The sequence below is a fragment of the Bos indicus genome, chromosome 3, assembly GCF_029378745.1.
Source record: "Bos indicus isolate NIAB-ARS_2022 breed Sahiwal x Tharparkar chromosome 3, NIAB-ARS_B.indTharparkar_mat_pri_1.0, whole genome shotgun sequence".
NCBI lineage: Eukaryota > Metazoa > Chordata > Mammalia > Artiodactyla > Bovidae > Bos > Bos indicus.
Window position 1 is genome coordinate 33,755,060 of NC_091762.1, and position 22,580 is coordinate 33,777,639.

Below are 22,580 nucleotides of genomic sequence, written 5' to 3' on the forward strand. Positions count from 1 at the left end.
AAGAGGAAGGAATCTGTGAGAGCAAAGGAAACAGAAGTGGGAAAGAGAAAGTGAAGAACACAAAGTCGAGTCGGAGATCAACGCAGCAAGGGCGGGAGAGGCGGGCAGGGCTGCAGCGGGCCCTGTGCGGGAGGGAGGCCCTGGTGGGGGAGGGCACAGGGAGGCCGGAGACCAGCTGCTGGCCCCCATCCAGGGGCATCTGCCCACAGCTCATATTTTTCTGTCTAGTGACAGCCAAATGAAGAGAAAGCTAACTTTACAACCGCCCACTTCACACATAATGAATATGAATGGGCATCCCAGAGCCTGTTCCCTGGGATTATCTGTGAGTTGACGGGTTCTCCCACTGACTGGGCCATCCCAGCCGGCCTGTCCCCTGGCTGGGACTCGGGCAGCCCTTCCACCTGCTTCCCATTAGCCGTCCTCCCATCCTCCCCTCCTCCTCCTCCACACCCTAGGCGTCTCACCCCAAGACACAGCCCCCAGGTCTCTAGACGCCCCTGCCCCCAGTCTCACTCCAGAGGCAGCCTTACTCCTCAGCCTAGTCAAGGCCAGGTTGGGGGCTCTAATTCACCCTTTTAGAAAAGGAAAAGGGAAGTGGACCCACTTGGAATCTTGAGAGGAGCTAGGCTTGGTCTCCCTTTGCTAAGGCTCCTCTCCGCTCCTGTGGGTCCCACCTAGAGAAGCCCTAAATCTTGATCCTGCCAGGGGCTCAGACACCAGACCCAGAGAGGAGAGCCCTATCTAGCATGCCCTTCAGTCTCAGCTTCCAGTCTCAATCCAGCATCAGGAAATGCTTCTTATTACAGCCATTCAATCTTTAGCCCCAGGCACTCCCAATCCTTTACACATCAGCCTGAATTATAACCCCAATGCACAGACCCTCTGCAGCCCCAGACAGGAATGGAGCCCAGCATCCTCAGGAACTGGGCATTTCCTGTATCCAGCAGGGGGAGAACAGCCTTGGCACTGGCTCATCCCTGCTGTGAGCACAAAGCATGCGCTCCAGGAGCCCTTATTCCTGATGCTGGAGCCCCCTGCCTTCCCCTCAACAACTGAAGGCTCCCCTCGCCTTGCCCCTTCCCCAGTAGGAGGGCACTGGCTGGGAGGAATGGGCCCTGTGAGGCCCTCCAGATGTCTGTCTCTACCACATTGCTGCTTCCACTTGCTTTTTTGGCCAGCTCTCCATCGACTGTGAGCTTCTCAAGGAAAGTAACAGTGTGGTGTCTTGTTCACCTGGACACCCAGGACACCCAGAATGGGCTCAGCCCACACCTGGCTTCAAATGGCCAATCTGTCCAGAGCACTGTCTGTGGCCATGGTTAAGGCCCTTCCCCTCCCGGACCAGCAGATGTAGGATTCACCTGCCCAAGCTTTACTGGCCCATGCAGCTTTGATAGTCTTTGTTCATTCTGCATAGATATAAACATATTTACAGACCTTTGCAAACCGAGAGAGAAAATGGCATCTTTGTTAAGGTGAAGCTTCAGAGGAGACATTGGGGAAATAAAAAACCAGGAAGGAGGTAAAAGCCTCTGCTAGGTGGGTTCAGGGAGCCAGGCTGCATGGTGAAATAAGAATGTGAAAATTTATCTTACTCAAACTACAGTCTCAAAATACACACTTGCTATTGATCCTAGTACAAAACAGCAGAGAATCCATCATGTACACATAAATTGTGTTGAATCTCCTTGTCCTGTGCGAGTTACTTTGTGGTAAAGGATAATTGCAGGGACCTTCCATCTCCTAGGCCATGTGACTTACACATGGAGCACACTGCTGGCTCCACCAGGCTGCTCATAATCACACTGGTATGTCAATGCCTGTCCTGGAAGCCCAGCTCTGGGCCTGGACTGAGGCTCAATGGGCAGGTACTGAACGGAAGAGCCAACAAAGGCGAGAATTCCCCCAGAATACATTTCCTTTATAAGTCAAGACCCCTTGGAGACTTAGAAAAACCCCATACGTGGCCTACAAGTAAGATAAGGAAACTTGAAGCAGTTCTGAAAAGGGGACACCCTTTCTCAGCATCAGAACGTAAGATCCTCAGAAGCAGAGCCTCAAGATCCAGCAAGGTGGAGGCAGACATATCCGGGAATCTGAAGGCTGGAGGCAGGCTCCAGGAGGCCTCACTGATGCTGAGCACAAAGGTGCGCCCTTCTTCAGCCACACGGGCCTGCCGACCCTCTCTTTCCCAGGACTCCTGATGGTCTGCTTCCCCAAGCTTTGGGCACTTAAGTCTCCTCTCAGTCCCAAGCACCTGCCCAGTGAGGGCCCAGGACAGACCCCTTCTCTGATCTGGCCCCTCCCCTCCTAGTACTGGAATTGGTTTGGCTGAGGCCAGCTCAAGGGTGTGAGCCAGAAAAACCTGGGGCTCCTAGTGCAATTATCTCTAACCCAGAGGGGTGCAAACAACTTATCACTTCAGCAACCCTGAGCCCTGGGGCTGGAAGCCCTGGAGCAAAACCAGACTAACTGGGGCAAGAACACTTGGGCTAAGTACCAACTCCCCCTCTGCTTCTCCTTCAGATGGGAAAAGTGGGCAGTTTGGCAGGGACAAGGGGGTGATCTATCAATGCTGGCAAGAAAATCCACTTTCTAGACCTGGAGGAGATGTTCAGGGGCCATGTTTCCTGCAGACAAGGCAATGGGCATTGGTTTTGCTTCCTTTTAATGTAAACAGAATACACAAACACATTAAAAACCTCAACATGACACGAGAATACACAGAGATTTATATATAGATATTTACAGACCTTGCACACCAAGAAAAAAAAAACAGCCCCTCCGATTCATGGAAGCTGCCTCTCCCCTAACCCTATCCAAAACCAAAGTGCTGGGGCAGCGGCAAGAGCCTCTGCAATTGCTTCTGGATGAAACCTAGCAAGAGGCTGGAATGACATCAGAAACCCCCAGAGCAAGGCCAAGATTCCGCTCTAATCCCAAGCCCTCCTTCTTTGGCAAGCTGACATGCCAAGGATTTGTGTCTCAGAAGAGTGAGCATGACCCCTGAACTTCAGACATGGTGCATTCCCAGCCCATTCCAGCCTTCAGTGGAATGACAAAGGAGCTGCAACCAACTGTGTCCAAGAGAGGAGGGCAAGGAAGAGTGAAAGAAGAGAGGATCTCAAGCAGAGAGATGACCACTCCCGAGCAGGACCCTGGGAATCAAAGAGAAGCCAGATCCAGACTTGCCCACCAGCCCAGCACTGGCTTGGAAGGGCACAGTAGGGATGTGCTGCCACCTGGAGGAGGAAGGGAGCACTGCAGCAAGGAACCAGGACAGCCCCTGGAGTACCTGGAGATCACCCCTTCTTTCATTTTCAGCCTCCCACCCAGGAGCCTCACTGAAGCAGCTCTTCCCAGGAAATGGGCTTGGAGAAGACCTCCCTTTCTAACCAGAGGTCATAGTTCATCTGGAAGTCCTCAGGGAGATCCACCCGCTGGCCCAGGACACTTTGCAGGCAGTTATCCACAGGCAGAAAGTCGGGGTTGCTGTGGGCCCGGTCATAGCGCCGGGCGTTGAAGCGCTCGATGTTGGCACGGAGGGCACACTCCTCTGCCTGGAAGTCCCAAGGCCGGGCATCGAGATCTACGATGAAGCAGGAGGACATTTTATGTTGAGAGCCAAAGCCTTGTGGCAGCTCCCCTTGGGGTCACTGCAGCTCAGGGCCATACAGGCTTGGGCTTGGACTGTTCAATGTCAACCAATAGCAGGAAACCTCCAAGCCCAACCCTCGGGAGGACTTACAGAACTTCTTTCCTAGGTACACAGGAAAGTCAGGTCAAAGGGGAAACACCAGAGCTACGGAGAAAGAGGCTATACAGCAGTTTATGTGGATCTGCTGAAGGAAAGCCAGGAGTACAACACACTTCTCTGAAAGTCACATTCCCCCTGGCTCTCCCAGATTAGAGGCAGGAACCTGCAGACATGCCCCCTTTGCTTATTCTCTCAAATCCCCGACCAGGTGCTGCGGGCCACCTTGGCTCTGTACAAATTCGGGGCGTTGGGAGTGCAGATGCAGTCACGTGGCCCTGGGGCCGTGGTCAGGAATTCGAAGGGTGCGGCAGCATGCTTGGGGGTACCAGGAAGACCTACTCTGCCAGGGAGGCCAAGGTGGGAGGGGAGGAACACGTGCAGATACAGAGGGGTACAGGGAGGCACCCTGCCAGGAGAGGGAACAAAAGTCCGGGACAGGATGGCCAAGGTGCTCAGAGCCCTCGGTGTGATGGAAGCTGGGCTGAGAAAGTGGGACAGATTACAGAGGACAGGGAGGAACCATGTGTGGGCCTGATGCGTTAAGAGTTTGGCTCTAATTCTTCAGGAAATCAGAAGTCAAAGAAGGATTTTACTCAGAGAGATACCACCACCGGATCTGGGTTTTATAAATATCAGTAGGGCAAAGTCTGAGGCACTGATGAAGGGAAAGGAACTAGAGGCAGGGAAGCCATCAGGAGCTGTGAGAATTTCGGTGACCAGAACCAAGGCAGCTGCAGGGGTGAGAGAAAGGACGAGAGGTCGGAGAAAGTCTTGTGACAATTTCTGGTAAAGGAAAGAGGAGGCACAGAGAGGAGCAGGGATGACCACAGACAGAAGCCTGGCAGTTTCTCCAAGTCCTTCCTGGGCTTCCCTCTCTGATGCTACAGAAGCAGGAGCTGGGCACTGCCAGGTTGGTTGCTCGGAGGGAAACTTAAGAGCAAAGGGAGAGCTGTCGCCTGCCCCCACCCCCCTCCCTCGCCTCACACGGAGCCTCACCGTTGCCGTAGGCCCAGTCGTCGTTCAGCCGATGCCGCACCTTCTGGTAGATGGCAGACATGGTCTTCATGTTGCTCTTTCGCCACTGCCGTCCCAGATACTTGGTCTGCACCTTGAGCAGCTTCAGCACATACAGCTGCATCATGGCCTGTTTCACTTTCAGGGCCCGCTTCAGGATGGGGGCTGACTTGAACACCACCAGCATCTGGAAATGGGCACGAGGGAGGCTGTGTTGAGGGCAGAAATGAACCCTGCTCTATCATCTGGGTAGGGTGACCAAGTGTCGCAGTCTTCCTCAGACTGAAGAGTTTCTTGGGACATATGACTTAGACTAAAGTCTCCTGGCTAAAACTAGGCAAGTCCCAGGCAAACCTGGACGGTTGGTCGCCCAAGTATGGGTCATTCTGGAATTTGAAGAAAGCTACGGATTCCACCACCCGAAGTATCCTTATGTGCAGGTACATACGATTTCAGGGGGTTAGTGGGCCTCCCCACCCGAGGCATCCACAGAGTTAAGACAATTCTCAGAACCCTGGTTATGTTACCGGTGGAGATTAGGAGGCTATACAAAATTCCTTCTGTATTACACGTGAATTTGTCTCAGTGCATGACTGTGCTGCTTCCAGTTCAACTCATCAAGGAACCAGGGATCCGCCCTCAACATGTAAGGATGTGGCTACAGGAGAGTTAGGTGAGGAAGATGTGGCTGCTCCAGCAACCCTGGGGACTCTCTGCCCCCATGTGAAGGGGACAGGATGGTGTGTGGCACTCTGGTTTAAGCTCTGGGACTCATGCCTGCTGGCTGTGCTGACTCACCATCGTCCTTGAATGCTTCCATTTTGTCAGCTTGTTCAAGATCCGAAGCAGATTAATACAAGAAAAGAGGTTTCTCCAGCAAAACTGGTTATTGTCACCTGCTTCCTGCAGGGAAAACCCAGGAACCATTGTCCCCTGCACAGCGGCAGGCGCCCCACAGTTTCCCAGGCCCTCCCATATATGACCTCAGCACTGCTGGGTCACTCCACGTGGGCACCAGGAACCCTCTCCTCTCCTCAGCCTGGGGGAATGCCATCCCAGAAGCTGGCAAAGGGTAGGGGGTGATCCCGAGAATCTTCCTGCAGGCAATGTGGAGCATGACATTGGGGGCTCTGGCCTCAGCCCCCACTACCTGGGGCACCCAGGCTCCCTCAGAGCTGTGGCCCCAGAGTTCCAGCGAGGGGAGAAGGAAACAACTCGACCAGGTGAGCTCTGGGTCAGCAGCCCCTGAAGACCACAGTCCTGACAAAATAATTTCTAAATCCAAATGTTCCTACAAGGTCCCCTCCCTGGTCCTCCTATGCGATGTCAGTGCTTCAAAAGCCAGGCACTCAACAGTGAGCTGACCTGTGAAGACGCCTTTCCCCCAGGTGAGGGGGCAGGTTCTCCGGTCCAGCCCTTACTCAGAGGGAGCGCTGGGGCAGAGGTCAGCTACTCACCAGACTCTCGGCAGTCAGCTCTGGCAGCTCGTGCACCACGCAGTGAGGGTAGTCCAGGACAGAGATGCTGCAGGGGGCAAGAGAGCAAGGCACCCACCATGAGCAAGGGCTGGGGCCTGGGGAACGGCCGCTGGCTTCTGGCTTTCCTCTCTGGCTTGCCGGAGCAGAAACAGCAATCTACCTTGTCTGCACTACCCTGATAGGGAAACACCGCCTACAAGAGCACTCATAAGACCCCTTTGTAGCCAGAGACAAGCTTGTAATCTTGTGAGGGGTGGAGAGAGCACGCTATCCCTCACAGCAACAAACCTGGGGCTGGGGGTAGATTTCTCAAGGCAATTAATTTACACCAAACCCCTGCTGGAGACTGTGTCTGGCTAACAGCTCAGCTTGTGGCGTATCACAGTGACAAACAGTCAGTGTCAAGTACAGCTGGCACCAGGTGATGGGGCGGGATAAGAGCAGACAAGGCATCGCAGTGCACATGGCCGAGCTCCTGGAGCACGCAGGCAGCCCCGCCAGGCTCCTCAAAAGAATGGGGGACACAGAAGGACTGAGGGCAGTACTGGAGCCCAGGATGAGAACCTCCCACCCAGGCATAGACAGACTGAGTCACCTGTCACCAGACTAGCCAGACTCAGGTTTGACAAACTGGCGTTTTCTACAGACTACATCTCTTTCATCTTTGGGTCCTGACATCTGGCAGAGCACCAGCTTGTGGATGCTGACTGGGCTCAGTGGAAGAGGCCAGCTAGGAGCCCTGCCATCTGGCCATACCCACCCCTTCCTGATCCCTGGTCCTTATCACCTGTTCTTGGCAGTGATGTAGGACATAATGTTTTGATTGAAGAACTTTAGGATCAAAGGGATGCAGTTGGCAAACACCAGGTGCTGGGCCATGTACTCAAACTGAAAGCAACAGGAGAAAAAATAAGCATGCCCCTTGGGATCTCACCCTTTCTCTAGTGATAAAAGGCCTCGCGTGGAGGACTGTTTATCTGCACATTTGTGCAGAGCTCAGGGAGGTTTGAAGGCCAAGCCTCCGTTCTTTGGGGCCAGAGGAGCGGCACTGCCCAAGGCCCTGGCCCCGTGGACAGAAGGAAGGGGCTATAGATACCTGATAGACGTGGTTCAGCTTGAAGTGCTTCAGCAACAGCAGCAGGACGGCAGAAATGGCCTTAACGATGACCTCTTTGTGGCGGTTCACATCCACTCCCAGCTTCATGCTCTGCAGCACTGTGGTGCTGGAAGCACAACCCCCGGTGAGCCCCCAGCACGTGCAGCACCTCCTGCCTGGCGCTCCCAGGACACAGGACTCCTGAGCCTTCTCGGGGCAGAGCTCCCACCTAACCCTCCACCCTATGGACATCTCAGAGGTTAGGCCCGGCTCCTCCCACCCACCTCCCAAGCAATCTAGCTCAGTACAACTGACTTCTTCCTTCTGATGCCCCAAACATATTCTTAGCCTATTTCCCTGCTTTTCCTCCAAAAATGAACTTCTCATCTCAAGATCTTCCTTAGGCTTCTGCCACCATACGCACTTGTGTTTCTCAGAGCATGTTCTGCTGGAATACCAGTATATTGAGATGGCTCTTGTTATGGGGAAAAGGGATTCTGAGTCAGATAAATTTAGGAAGTATTTACTTAAATCAGTTTCTTAATTTAGGAGTTAAGTTCTTAATTAAGGAGTTAACTATAACTCTTTATAAGAGAAGATTTAATACTTGAGTCTGGAACCCTTTTTCTGTCAGGTGGCCTGGCGTTCTCTGACATCCCCTTTGGTGTCAGCCAACCCTCCTACTCCCTCGCTGGCTGTCACCACTGGACCCAAGTGGCCAGCCCACCAGGGAGTTAGGCTCAGAGCTGGGCAGTCCTGGCAGGCAGGCAGGAGATCAGGTGCCCAGGTCCTTCTCAAAGTAGAACGTGATCTGAGTTTGTACTCTCACATCAAAAAGATGAGGTCAGGGCCCCAGGGAGGAAGAACCCCTAAAGATTTCACTATCACCCTGAGACATTCAAAAATATTTTTCATGCCAGTTCACTGGTGAATAGTAAGGAATATACACCCAGCTCCAATGGCTGATTTTTGTGCAGAAGCTAAAACTGTATATCCTGAATGTCCTAATCATTTAACAGAGGAGGAAGAGGAAGTGACTTCTCCAATTCACTCAGTCGCAGAGTCTACACTAGAATCCAGGCCAACTAGATGAAAGTGTCCTCACAAGCAATAAAACTAAATATTTTACCCAGTACATTTTCTTTCTTCTAAACCAGGAATACCCTGAAGTTAATCTGCAGAGAAGCTGAGCCAACATAGCAGCAGCAACAACAAAACCAAGAACCACCAGCACCCAGCAACAGTGGACTGAAAGGCAAACACGTCCCCTTTCTGTACATCCTCAACACTCAAGACTTGACACTCACGGCATCTCCTCAGGCAGGACGTCAGCTAGGATGTTGATTGAGTCTGTTTTGGCCTTCGAGGTGGGAGCTGCGGCCAGCAGGATCTTCAGTAGCGCTATCTGGCAAGGAGCAGACATTCACACAGCGTGGCTGAGAGGGCCCCAGGCAGCACAGACTCCTGAGAGGCAGTGCTTTTAGAGGTGCTTACGGGGCAAAAGGAGGCACTCAAGGACACCGGTGGGCATGCTCTCAAGGCCTATGTTGTGGGGCGGTGACCCCATGGCAGGCAGAGCTCTCAGGAGGCGCGCACTCACCATGTACTGTGGCAGGCTGGGGAGCAAGCCTTGGTACAGAGTTTCTGCAGGCACCTGTTCAACTTCCTCTTCTCCCTTTCAATACAATGGGTACAAGGGGCACTGATACAAAGCCTGGTCCCAACAATGCTCTCCCGAGCCAGCCTGCTAGCTGGCTGGAGGAGAATCTCTAAGTATGGACGTAAACGACAATGCTGATGATGATCACAAACTTTCAATAACAAAATGTGCCAGGTACTTCACTTGTAAAGACACAATGAATCCTTCCTACAACTCTATGAAGAAAGTACTATTGTTATTTCCATTTAACAGGCGAGGAAGGGAAAGCAGAAGGAGATCGAGTACCTTGCCTAAGTCCCCATCCACCAAGGGTGGAGCTGGGACTCCGAGGCAGGTGGCGGGCCCAGGTCTGTGCTCTTACCCCTGCACCCGACACGCAGCAGCCCTGCAGCAGGAGCTAGACTGGGAGCTGTGGGAGGGCAGGCCAGGGTACTCTGCAGCCTAGGCCCATACAGTGCTGCGAACGGCTGGGATCCTGTGAGCTGAGGAAGGCTCCCAACTCACCCCTGAGAGAGGAGAGCGAAGGTACTCCTCCTCCATCTGTGCCTGGACCTCTGCAATCGACGTGTACTTGTGCTGCAAAGAGAGGGAAAGAGGCATTAGGGCAAACAGCCTGCACTCTGGCCAAACGCCCACACCTGGGAAAGGCCCCATGCAATTTTCTTCAAACGTCATCTTCTCAAAGAGGGCTAAGTCGCCACAGAGATCCTGAACTAAAACCCAAACCCAAAATATTTTTCTAAGTGGGCACCTATCTCTTAAAACCAGAATAAAAAAAGCACAGAACAGGTTAGGGGGAAAAAAGGAAAATTAAAGGAGAGAAGGGGACTTTCAGATAGCTACAGCTATAGGAGGAAACTTAAAAGCAGAATCAAGGACTCAAGTACTCAGAATCAAGTACTCAAATACTCAAAAAGCCTAGCTGCATGAGGCCCACCTAGTACTACAAATTTCAAAAATATTTTTCAAAAATATATGAACATTTATATTCCAGATACGCTCTTAGGAGATACACCTCTTCCTCATTGTGCTGTTTCCTCCCATTGGAGGGACACGTGTGTACCAAACACCCTGGTCTCTCCCCGCCGCCCCCCAACTCACTCCTCCCCTTCCTGACTGGCCAGTATGGGAGGAGGAACAGGACAGTCTCAGCTCCACCTCTTTCTCTTCTCTCTTAAGGAAAAAGAAAGCCTGTACACTCTTCTGATCCTTGCTGGGCTGAGCAGGGCTCCAGCCCACTCTGGTCTGGGTGGGCGAGTCTGCCCAACTCTGGAAGGGAGGTGTCAGGACACCTCCCGCAGCTGTGCTCTCACAGCACTCCATCGGCAATGAAGCTGGCATCTGAATCTCCATCTGCCTACTCCTCTAACTCAACTCCCTGAACTTGGGCAAGGAAAACGGAGGCTATTTCCTAAGCCCCTTAAAACGCCAACTGTCAGTTAATATAATCTTTAATGGGTACCCCAGTAAGTATCCAATAAAAAAAGCTCAGTTAAAATAAATAAAATGTATGAAAAAGTGTTTTCAAGGATACTGCCACTGTCCACCTATTCCTCCACCCCTGGTTCCTTCAGGCAGACAGAAGTCTAAAACAGCTTCTGCCAACAGGCTGGTCTCACTTTACTCACTTGGGACCAAACTAGGCCAAAAGCTTACCTGAAGCCACCTACCTGTTTCAGAGTCTTGATGCTTTCGTGGATTGGCCTGGGCAGCCCCACCACTGTGTTCGTGTCACTGGAGAACAAAGGCCCTGTGTTAGGTCTGGGTCCTCAAACACCTGAGGCCGGGAGGGTGACCTTCCCACTACCTTTCTTTAAAAGGCACTCAGATCATACTCACCTGCCCAGAGTATAACCTATGAACTTGCTGCGGCTGGACTCGAGGAACATCTCAATGTCTTTCTCTCTGCCAAAGGAAAAGACTGCGGCTTTCTTACAAGTTACCTCAAGGCATCATGGTTAATAAAACACGAAACGTCCAGAAATTGTGAAGCTAAAAGAAAAAGTCTCCCACAATTGTTTTTCTTTTTGAAAAAAGAAAATAAAAAAAAGAAAGAACTGAAACCTTCAAACTATTTTAAAGTCCTTCACAATGCTGTTGGATCAATACTCTGAAAACATATTAAGTGTAACTAATTCATAAAATTAAGGTGCTACATCAAACTTAAAAGCGTACTTTATTCAAGTGTACTTGATGTTAATAACAAGTCTGTCAACAGAATTTCTCAGATATTTTTGAAATTTCCAATTACAGCTGTAAACTACTCATTTTTTCATATGAGTCATATTGTCCTGTCTCAGACCATTAGGCTAGCTTGCATTTTCTGATGACTTGTTCTGTATTCCCATCACAGATCACTGAAAACTGGGGCTTTACTTAGATCAAGAAAATGACTTCTATACCCTTTCCCATGTTCATCTATTTCTTAAGTTGATGCCCTTTTAAACAGATTACATTTATATGCATACAGGAACCTTCAAATCCATAGATTCACACACATGTATCTCAAGCATCTTAATTATGGTTCTAAAGAAGTTCTTCCTTAATCTATAATTTTCTGTCAAATATCATACACAACCCCTGGGAGAGTGGAGATGGGTTTACTTAAATGTCCTTGTTTTAATCTTTTTCGTAATTCCTTTCACTAGTATCGCATCTAACCAAGAGCTAATACACATTACTGACTTGAGAGCCATGTAAGGGCCTCTTTGTGCCAGGCCAGCACCCTGACCCCCCAGGGCCAGCACTGGGTACTTCAAAAGAGGCTCATCCCAAGGCCAAGGACATCCTGGCCTTGCACAGGACCTCATGTGACAACTCAGGCCAGATGCCAGGCCTGCGGGAATGATGACTCTGGTTTCAGGAGTGAAGAGCGTTCGGGAGGTCTGAGACTCACCTGACCTTGGGAGCCCACGGGAGCCCCTTTGGGCAGGTCAGCCTGTCGGTCTGGGGGTGCTGCAGTGGGGGAGGCATGACCTCATCCCGCTCAAGGGGGAACGTCTCCCCCTCCAGACTGTTGTCGTCATCATTCTCCTCCTCCTCCTCTCGAGAGTCATCAGCCTTGTAGGGATCCCGCTCGTTGAAGGCATCCAAGTTGTCCTGCTTTATGAGTGCCTGAAAGCAGAGGAAGGGAGGTCAGACAAGAGCCAACCAACGAACAAGAAAGGGGCATGGAGGCTGGAGAGGCAATTACGTAGAAAGGTGGTAGGAAGAGAGCCAGGAGCAGTGGAAAAACCTGAGAGCAAGTCATGGTCTCGGGCCCAAGTGACCAATCAGTTCTTGCCCCAGAGTCCCTCAGAAGTGCCACGTCCTAAGTGCCCACTAGATCCTGGCCCCTGGGCTGGGGACAGTGTCCCTGCTCTAAAGGCATGCACACTGACGCTGATCAGAGGGGACCTGCAATAACCTGGGGCTCATCCAGAGACCATGCCACTGCACCTGTGCACCCTGAGAACCCTCAGGAGTCATGGGGACCTTGTCGCCCTCACCTTGTGCTCCCGACGGCCCCGTTTCTGCTGCTGCTCAATCAGGTCAGAGGCAGAGGCCGGGGGTGAGGCAGCCCTCATGTTGCGGATGACCTTGATGCTGTCCTCAGGCAGCGGGGGGAGCCCCAGGATGGCGCGCTTCTCGGCCTTCATGCTCTGCAGCTCCTCAAAGCCGCCCAGAGTGCACTGCATCAGACAGGTGTGGAGCCAGGTCAACATGTCCATAAGCCAGTCCCTGTCTGTGTCAGGCTCGAAAGTATCTGTGACACCACGTCTTTACAGAGACGACACAGCCTCTGAACAAGGGACTTAGCCCACCTCCAAGAGAAGCAAGTGACATCATCATGGGAGAGGAGAAAGGGGGGTCAAGGAGGAGAGACACATAGGCTGACAAAGCCTGGCGCAGAAGCACACGTGGCTCTGTGCGGCCCACAGACTCATCAAGTAACAACAAAGCTGCCTGAAGAGCTTAACCCTTTAAGTTCCTAGAAAAGTAGGTGACACTCAAATGCTTCAAATGCTGTACATGCTAGTCTTTCAAACTTAAATTGGGAATATATTGCTGGATGCTCATTAAGAAAACAAAAAACAAAAAAAAAACTTCATCTAAACAGCCCTCTAGAAGTAAAACCCCAGTAGAGCTCAATGATTTTAAGCTGCTTCATTTCACTGTTTCTGAGCAATTCAATTGCTTTCCACTCTGGCTTCAATGAGGCTTCACAGGCAACCAACAGGCTTCTGGCCAAGATGCAATGTGTAGACCACTCTGAAGGGGCCTAAACTCACTGAGCTCGCTCTGCAGAGTTGGCCTATTATGGAAGATGGGAAGGTGAGGCCCAGGGAGAGCAAGAGTACAGACTCCAGCTCCTCTGTCCTCCCAGAAAAAAGGGCTCCTGGTCTGGTATGGGTCTGGCTACTGAGCATGGCCCCCAAGCTAAGGGTGATGGCCAGCCTACTCTCCTGGACCCAATCCTTCCCTACCTAGAAAGTAAGCCACCATACCCTGAGGATAATGCAGGCTCAGGGCTCACCCTTTCTTCTTTCCAGTGACATCTGACTGAGGGGCCCTTTACACCAGCTTTAATCTTGCCTCGAATCATTTTACAAGCTCCAGGTTCAAGAGCAGCCTGTCTGGGGAGAAGGTGTTCCATGATTGCAGAAAACAGTTTCCAGGAACCAGGGAACCAACCACCTATTCTGATTCAAACACAAGTCCTCTTAGGCTGCTGTGAGCCCAAAGTGACACTTTTTTTGTCATTTCCTTTCAGGACCCTTCTTTCAGAGTTTTTTTTTTTTTCAACTAAAGCAGTTATGTATTCATACAATTCAATATCCAAAAGGATACACAGTGAAAGTCTCCCTCCTCCCCTGTCCCCTAGCACCTGAGTTCCCCTTCAAGGAAGTGCTCACCAACACTGTCTTCCAGAGCAGCAAAAGAACCTTTTTCATGGGGAAGTGAGGCGCATGGCCACTGCAAAATTTGGTCACCATCCCAAACAGCATGATGGCAAATGGCTCATTGTTGTACAGCGGGGAACCTGGGGGACACCAAGGTATCAGGACCACCGGCAGCAACAGGACCCTCCCAAAGCCCTCCAGCCTCTGTTCCCAGGAGGGCCTCCAGCCAGGGCCCCCAGAGTCCTACCCAGCTCAGCCCTGAAGGTCTGTCGCATCGTCCTCCACTCAGCCTTATCACCCTCACACTCCTGGTGAACGGTCTCCACAATCAGGTACATGATGTTGAGCAAGACCCTGGGAGTAAGAGGCAGCTCATAAGGGGGCAAGATGGGGGATCAAGGGAGCACCCTGGTTTCCTCACATCCCACCTGACATGAGAAAAGCCTGCACACAAAGGCTGGCTGGGGCGGGGGTAGACGTAGGGCTGTGGGGACTGTAAGGTAGAAAAACTGAAAACTCAGTCCCACAAAACACCTGTGATGTTTCCTTCTTTGTCCTTGGTGCTAAGGTTGGGACCAGACCTTCTATTCTGTGTTTCTAGGGTATGAGTGCTTACTCAAAGCAGATGCTTAATAAATGGCTACTGAATGGATATCCAGACATGAGCAAGAATGGCCCAAAGCATTTACTACCCTAAGCTTCCTGGAATGAGAAAAACACAGAGGCAGGAGTGAGCTGCGGAAGTGGGTGTTGGATCAGACAAAGCAGAGGATGGTCAAGGTGAGAACAAGCAAATGTTTACCCTGTGATGGAGTAGAAACAGGAGCGAGCAGGATGATGGCCAGGGACCCTAACTACGGTAGGGAACGTCACCAGCATCTAATCTGAAAACTTCCAAATTCACAAAAAGAGGTGGATTCTAATCCTCACAAAAATGGAAAGGTAATCTTTCTGTTTAGCAGCTGCTAATCACAATGGTGTAATCACTCATCTAGAGCTAGACATCCTGAATGTGAAGTCAAGTGGGCCTTAGAAAGCATCACTACCAACAAAGCTAGTGGAGGTGATGGAATTCCAGTTGAGCTATTTCAAATCCTGAAAGATGATGCTGTCAAAGTGCTGCACTCAATATGCCAGCAAATTTGGAAAACTCAGCAGTGGCCACAGGACTGGAGAAGGTCAGTTTTCATTCCAATCCCAAGGAAAGGCAATGCCAAAGAATGCTCAAACTACCGCACAATTGCACTCATCTCACACGCTAGTAAAGTAATGTTCAAAATTCTCCAAGCCAGGACTCAGCAATACGTGAACCGTGAACTTCCTGATGTTCAAGCTGGTTTTAGAAAAGGCAGAGGAACCAGAGATCAAATTGTTAACATCTGCTGGATCATGGAAAAAGCAAGAGAGTTCCAGAAAAACATCTATTTCTGCTTTACTGACTATGCCAAATCCTTTGACTGTGTGGATCACAATAAACTGTGGAAAATTCAGAAAGAGATGGGAATACCAGACCACCTGATCTGCCTCTTGAGAAATCTGTATGCAGGTCAGGAAGCAACAGTTAGAACTGGACATGGAACAACAGACTGGTTCCAAATAGGAAAAGGAGTCCGTCAAGACTGTATATTATCACCCTGCTTATTTAACTTATATGCAGAGTACATCATGAGAAACACTGGGCTGGAAGAAGCACAGCTGGAATCAAGATTGCCGGGAGAAATATCAATAACCTCAGATATGCAGATGACACCACCCTTATGGCAGAAATCGAAGAGGAACTAAAAGCCTCTTGATGAAAGTGAAAGTGGAGAGTGAAAAAGTTGGCTTAAAGTTCAACATTCAGAAAACGAAGATCATGGCATCCAGTCCCATCACTTCATGGGAAATAGATGGCGAAGTGGAAACAGTGTCAGACTTTATTTTTTGGGGCTTCAAAATCACTGCAGATGGTGACTGCAGCCATGAAATTAAAAGACGCTTACTCCTTGGAAGGAAAGTTATGTCCAACTTAGATAGCATATTGAAAAGCAGAGACATTACTTTGCCAACGAAGGTCCGTCTAGTCAAGGCTATGGTTTTTCCTGTGGTCATGTATGGGTGTGAGAGTTGGACTGTGAAGAAGGCTGAGCGCCGAAGAATTGATGCTTTTGAACTGTGGTGTTGGAGAAGACTCTTGAGAGTCCCTTGGACTGCAAGGAGATCCAACCAGTCCATTCTGAAGGAGATCAGCCCTGGGATTTCTTTGGAGGGAATGATGCTGAAGCTGAAACTCCAGCACTTTGGCCACCTCATGCAAAGAGTTGACTCATTGGAAAAGACTCTGATGCTGGGAGGGAATTGGGGGCAGGAGGAGAAGGGGACGACAGAGGATGAGATGGCTGGATGGCATCACTGACTCGATGGACATGAGTCTAAGTGAACTCCAGGTGTTGATGATGGACAGGGAGGCCTGGCGTGCTGTGATTCATGGGGTTGCAGAGTCGGACACGACTGGGCGACTGAACTGAACTGAACTGAAACTTGGGACACAGCCAGGAAACATCCTGACGTCGTCAGGACTAACCCCATGCAGATGGGCAAGCTGTGCTTGAAAAGCACAGGTTGTACATGGCTGACACAAGGAGCCACTTCGCATGCTTCATCCCAATACAAAAAGCTACTCCACCAAGCTTCTGGGCAGCAGCATGGGCAGGAGGCCACACTTATACTAAGTGGCTCCACCCTGATTTCCTCTGGGGGTCTCATCCCAGGGCCCACTCAGGGAGCCCTCAGTAGGGCCTGCTCATCATACACCAAGCCCATCACATCCGCAGATTAGCACGTGCAGAAGAACAGCACACACAGCGAGGAAACCCGGAGCCCCTGCCTGCCCCGCCCTCCTTCTCCGGCTATCGCTCAGGGAGCCCAGGGGTGCTGCTCGCCTCACCTCAGGTCTGTGCTGTCCGCCAGAGAGATGGCTGGCTTCCTCACCGCACTGCTGCAGGCAGCACTGTTGCTGTGGGAGAGATGTGAGAGTCAGTGCCTTCCCCCAGGAGGAAGAGAAGTGGTTCCCCCAACAAGTGCTGCCCAACAAGGTGATAAAACCCTATGCGATGCACTTAGACTCACAAGAGCCCACAGGACCCAGCGGGCAAAAACTCAGGCCCTGAACCAGACTGCCAAGGTTGGAATCGTGGCTCTAACACTGCCTAGCCATGTGCCCTTGGACACTCAATTTCTCCATGCCATAGATTCCCCATCTGCAAGATGGGGACGGTAACAGCAGCTATGTTATTAATGAATTAGTACGTATAGTGTCCTTAGAACAATGCCTGGGACATGCAAGCACCCAAGGAGTGCTTTTACTACTGATGGTGTTTTCCTTAGATGAGCAGCAGCTGGCGTGTCCACCAGACAAAGGACTAGTGGAGACGAAGGCCAGAGCAGGTGCTGTTTGAGCCCATGTGCCAGCCTTGTGCCCGGTCTCCTGCTCAGGGGAAACTCAAGGCAGTACGCAGGTTCACAGTGAGAGACCTTTATCTTTTTCTGGAGGAGCACTGTAGGTCGGCAGGAGCTGCACTGTCTAATGAGCTCTTTGGTGTTAGCGAGCTGTGGGCCCCTCATTGGTCTTCGAGGTTTGGGTCAGCATCTCGCCTATTATTCAAGCTGGCTGGTCAGAACAGAGCCCCACGTGGCCCATTTAACCCACTCAAAACTGCTTAGTTCTGCAAGCTCTGCCCCTCTGCCCCCCTTCCCCCACTTGAGCCCCTAAGAAGAACTCACTCTATTTCCATGTTCAGAAGCTCCACCAGAGCGTTGAAGGTGCCCACCTCCAAGAGCAGAAAGGTGTTGTAGCGCATCCAGGACTGAACCTCAGCCTCTGAGCTGCACTCCCCAAAGGTGCCTGCAGACACAGGGCACGGCTCACTGCATCCCTGCCCGCATCTGACCGGGCAGCAGACACAGGGCACGGCTCGCTGCGTCCCTGCCCGCATCTGACCGGGCAGCAGACACAGGGCACGGCTCGTCGCGTCCCTGCCCGCATCTGACCGGGCAGCAGACACAGGGCACGGCTCGCTGTGCCCCTGCCCGCATCTGACCGGGCAGCAGACACAGGGCACGGCTCGCTGCGCCCCTGCCCGCATCTGACTGGGCAGCATCACTGAAGCTGGTGTCGGGGGTCTCTGGGTGTCCACTCAGTACCTTGGGCAACATAGAGAATCGCCCGAGCCACCTTGAGCCTCTTCTCCCTGGCAGTGACCTCCAAGCCATCCAGGAGCCTCATGGCGTGGGTGCGGTGCTGGTTGGTGTCCAGCTCGGTCCACTTTTTATCTGTCACTGCCAAGAGAGAGACTGCTTAGACTGGAGCCCAGAAAAATCCTCCCAATGGAACAGATACCATATTAACCCATCAAATTCAGGACTGCCACAGGACCAGAAGCTCAGAAAGATAAATTACTCCTTACATAAGGGAGGAGGTCACACCACTGCCCCATGAATTTGAAGTGTGGTTGAAATACTGCTATTTTGGGTGCAATTTTAATTACATAAAGCTTCCCCCATGATACACACTTCTGAAAAGCCCCCACCAGAGTACCTGCAAGCCCACCCTACATGTCACATCCAGCCTTGAATAACCATGGTTCAGCAGGCTTTTTAGGCCACTCCAGGATGACTGAGGTCATTCAGATGACTAAGAGAAACCTGTAGCTCTCAGGATGCAGGGTGAAAGGAGCCAAGAAGGAGGGGAATCGTCTCACCATGCATCCGAAAGTCCTCCTCAAAGCATTTTCGATTCATCAGGAATTCTGGTCCTTCCGTGTAGCTATAGAGCTCTGTCAAGAAAAAAGGTCATCATCTCCATGTCGATGTCCCATAGCAGGGCCACAAGTAGCAGAGAAGGTGAGGTGTTTGCCTCCAGGCCCAACTCTGTCCCTGAGTCATAGTGACTCCTGGATGATGCTATCTAATTACTAAGGGGGTCTCAGTGCTCTAATGTGCACAATGGAATGCTGACTACCCTTGCGGCCAGTAACCAGATGCCAGCTAGGCATAAAGCCTGGCATTTCCAGTCCAATGAGCATTGATCCCACCATGCTATGCCAAAGGCTAACTGCCACCATGAACATGTCTCTCTCAAGTGGCATGAGAACAGGGCCTGTACTATGGAGGCTTGAGAAGCAGCTCAGGCTGACTGCATACTATACATGAGCAGCAGTGGCAACAACAGATGGACACAGAGATAGACCCACTCACTGGCATTCCTCAGGACTCCTTGTTCGAGGAGAGACCACTGTCAGGGGGATTGTGTATGGCCAAAGAACATCAATGTCCACAGTGGGACTGGGCCACAGCCAATTGAGCTGACCATGCGGAGATGTTTCATAAAAGTAAAGGACAAGTCAAAGTTATGAGATATGAAGGGCTTGAATCTAATAATAAGTTTCATATATACATATCATTACTAGTACTAACTAGGAGATAAAATGAACTCCAAAATGACACTCACTCTCAATTTTATTAAAGACCAAGTAATAGAAGGCCTCTGCCTTACCTGAGAGTTCTGCAGCCCACTTGTCTGTGTCAGCATACTCAAACTCCAGGTCAGGAGACTCAGAATAGCCCTGTTGAGAAAAAAAGGGTTATATAAAAGATCACCGTGAGTGTTTTCCAAAGGAACAAACACACATGCTTCCAGAGACACCACTGTGTTATAGGACATCACTGCCTTCACTTTTCTGACGTTTTATCTCAACGTTTTTGTCTTCTGGGTTAGTTTGGCTCTCCCTACCAAGCCTTCTCAGAGTACCTTGCACTACTCCTTCATGTCACTTACCATAACTAGTAATTATACGTGCACCTGTGCATCTGTTTCGTGTCCATTCTCACCAATGATTTCACAATGCTCAGCACAGTACTTGGCATGAATGACCGAATGAACAGCGTATACTCAAATAAGTACTTGTTGGATAAATGAACACTAAAGCTTCCATGTGTTCCATGCAGTAAAATGATCATTCCACATGGTACGAAGATTTTAGAAGCCTTGTTTCTTTCTGGCTAGTGGGCTATCAACAGCTCAGTACAAAATAAGTATTGACACCCTCAGTCTTCCTGCCTTTCTCTCAAATTTCAGCAAGAACTGACACAGAAGGCAGCAGCTGAACAGAAATGGCTTCCCTCCCACACATAGGAGAGATTATGGCAAAGAATCTTTTGACTGCTGGAAATATGTGAGTACTGAGAACACACCATCTGGGAAGCCCTGTTCTGGGAAAAGAGAAGAGGTGAAGAAAAAGGCAGTCCTCAGCTTAATTACAATCTACTTGGGAAGACAATGACCACCCACAAAATGACATAACATACCCTCAAACATGAATAACATAAATAACTCTACTTCTTATTCAGAGGCAACAGACTGCACAGTTTCATAAGTTCCTGAGCTTCAGTTTCTTCATTTATGCAATGAGCATGACAAAAATCTATCTTGAAGGTTTTTTAAGGACTAATCAAAATGATGTGGCACACAGTGGGCTCTCATCAAACACCTGCCTCCCTGTTCTGCAGGCATGCCTCAGGCTCCCAGCCGACTGATTTCAGCTTTGACTCAAAAGAGAGCTGTTATCAGTATTTCTAAGAAAATAGATTTTGACAGGTCTCTCAGCTTAAATGTGTTCACTGAATGACCTTCCATGTGTTCAATCTATATAGAAATTAAAGGGTAGAAAGCACATTTAATGGAAACACTTAGGAAAATTGTTAACTATTTAACAACTATGATGCTTCTGATGATGAAACTGGATTCACCCCTACCACTTTAAAAATCCTCCATACTTGAAAAATTATTAAGAAGTCACCACTGATGTGCAATCAGCCCATCATGCAAGGGCTCCTAAAAGGTCGGTTTCATTGCTTTTTCAAATAATTCACTTCAAGCTCAAAGTGTATCTGACTGGAACTTGTCAAATTTTGATGTCTGACCAGATGTTTGTTCTTGCCAACAAAAACCAAGAGCTTGAGAGGTACTGATTTCAGGTGTCTAAAGACAGCATCATCACTCTGGTATGACCTGATACATTATATCTGGACAAGAAAAAATGCCTTCTCATTAATAAGCACCTGACTGCTAATCAGCCTCAGGTGAAAGAAATTTCCTAGTAAGTGCTCTGGGAACATGCTGATTAAGAAGCCCTAAAACGCTGCTACCGTGTGTGTCTTCATTCATGAATTCTACAATGGAATGCAGTGGGAGTAATGCTTTAACTCGGGGTGAGGTGACTAGTCAGCTCCAGACTACGGTGTCTCCGGAATGGGAGGAACAGCCCACTAACGAAAGAAGAGAGATGTTGAGCCCCAACGCCTGTTTAAGTTATTTCTGATCTTTAACAGTTCAGCATCGGGCGGACTGGGCACACCAACCACCGGGCACTGTCTAACCGTGGCCTGAATCTGCAGTGGCTAAGCTCAGAGCAGAATAAGACTGTTCCCCTTTCCAACCATCGCGACCTACAGGCGCGTAGTATTGATACTATTAGTGCTAATTAATTAGCTCAGTCCTTCTCTGAGGTGCCTTCCCAACCCTCGCCAGTCCCTTCCCAGCCCACACACGCCCTCCACCGTGCGCCGCGGAACCTACAGGACCAGAAACTGGAGATGATTAGGGGGTCTGGGGTGTAGCCGCCCCGCCCTCTAGAGCGCACGCAGATCACTGACTCTTCACCCGAGAAATGGGGCAGGGGGCGGACTTCCGAGGGGCTGGGGCCCAGAGGCCGCGCCCACAGCCCGGGCCTCAGAAAAGGCGACACGGGCTCCGGGAGGTTCTCCCGGTCGGCAGAGCTCGGGGCGGGGACCCCAGCTTCACGCCTCCGACCCCCGGGAATGCCTGCCTTGCTTCCAGCTCCTTTCGCTGTAAATGACAACTCCCCTGCCGAACCCTCCAGGAAACCCAGCCTGGACCCGAAAGCGGCCCCGAAGTGGGGTCGGGGTCCACCGCCGCCGCCCGCCTGGTGCTAGCCTCGCCCCCCGAAGCTCCTGACCTCCGAGTCTTTTCGCTGGTTGCGGTTGAACTCTCGGGCTTTGCCACCAGGCAGGAGGCCTCCGGCGGTCCGCGGTGCCCCAGGTGGAGGCTGCGCGGTTGCAGGCGGCGGAGGCGGCGGCGGCTGAGGCTGCTTGTTGTTCATGATCAGCGGGCCGGGAGTGCCGGCTGCCGGCTCCATCTTGGCGGCTCCACACCCCCGGCTCGATTCACTGACCATGGCTGTGATGCAACTCTCGCGTGAATTCCTCCCGGAACGCGCCCTGGTCGCCATATTAAGTGTGGCGGCCAATGCCAGAGCCATCTTGACTGCCCAACACCTCGCGAGATTTTCTCTGTGAAATCTTATCCTTCTTATAGTTTCTGTTTCGTTTCCAGTTTAGAGATCGTTTTATCTGCAAAGCCTCGCTTAGCCCCTCAGCCAGTTTAGTGGAACCCCTCTCTTTCCTTTAACATCGCTTTGCACTTGTTACTTTCACAGCTCTGTCCAAAGCTTGCGGGATATTGTAGAGAACAAAATGGACACGATCCCAGTCTTCATGGAGATTACCTTCACGTGGGGGAGATGTGGGAAACGAATGAGCAAATCAATGAAACAATTACAGTTATGACATTCTTTTAATCATTCATTCAACAAACATTTAATGAATGTCTCCTAGACTTCAGGCAGTGCGA

The 22,580-nt window shown here is 50.8% G+C and overlaps 1 protein-coding gene across 3 annotated transcripts; it reads right to left on the reverse strand.

The window, feature by feature from the left end:
* Positions 1 to 2,654: 2,654 nt before the first annotated feature.
* On the reverse strand, positions 2,655 to 22,123 carry STRIP1 (striatin interacting protein 1). Of its 3 annotated transcripts, XM_019956883.2 has the most exons (21): positions 21,907 to 22,122; positions 19,425 to 19,494; positions 18,631 to 18,705; positions 18,074 to 18,208; positions 17,654 to 17,774; positions 16,818 to 16,886; positions 14,139 to 14,245; positions 13,904 to 14,031; positions 12,497 to 12,679; positions 11,905 to 12,122; positions 10,848 to 10,913; positions 10,679 to 10,742; positions 9,513 to 9,584; positions 8,949 to 9,023; positions 8,656 to 8,753; positions 7,349 to 7,475; positions 7,040 to 7,140; positions 6,232 to 6,298; positions 5,573 to 5,677; positions 4,757 to 4,961; positions 2,655 to 3,592 (listed from the first exon to the last, which is right to left on the reverse strand). In XM_019956883.2, exons 1-21 carry the CDS (start codon positions 22,084 to 22,086, stop codon positions 3,345 to 3,347), a joined length of 2,514 nt encoding a protein of 837 aa, XP_019812442.2. In that variant the 5' UTR covers positions 22,087 to 22,122; the 3' UTR covers positions 2,655 to 3,344. The 3 variants fall into 3 exon arrangements, with proteins under 3 accessions (XP_019812442.2, XP_070642057.1, XP_070642058.1); XM_070785956.1 differs by lacking the exon at positions 5,573 to 5,677; XM_070785957.1 differs by lacking the exons at positions 5,573 to 5,677; positions 7,040 to 7,140 and having other exon boundaries at positions 21,907 to 22,123.
* Positions 22,124 to 22,580: the final 457 nt, after the last annotated feature.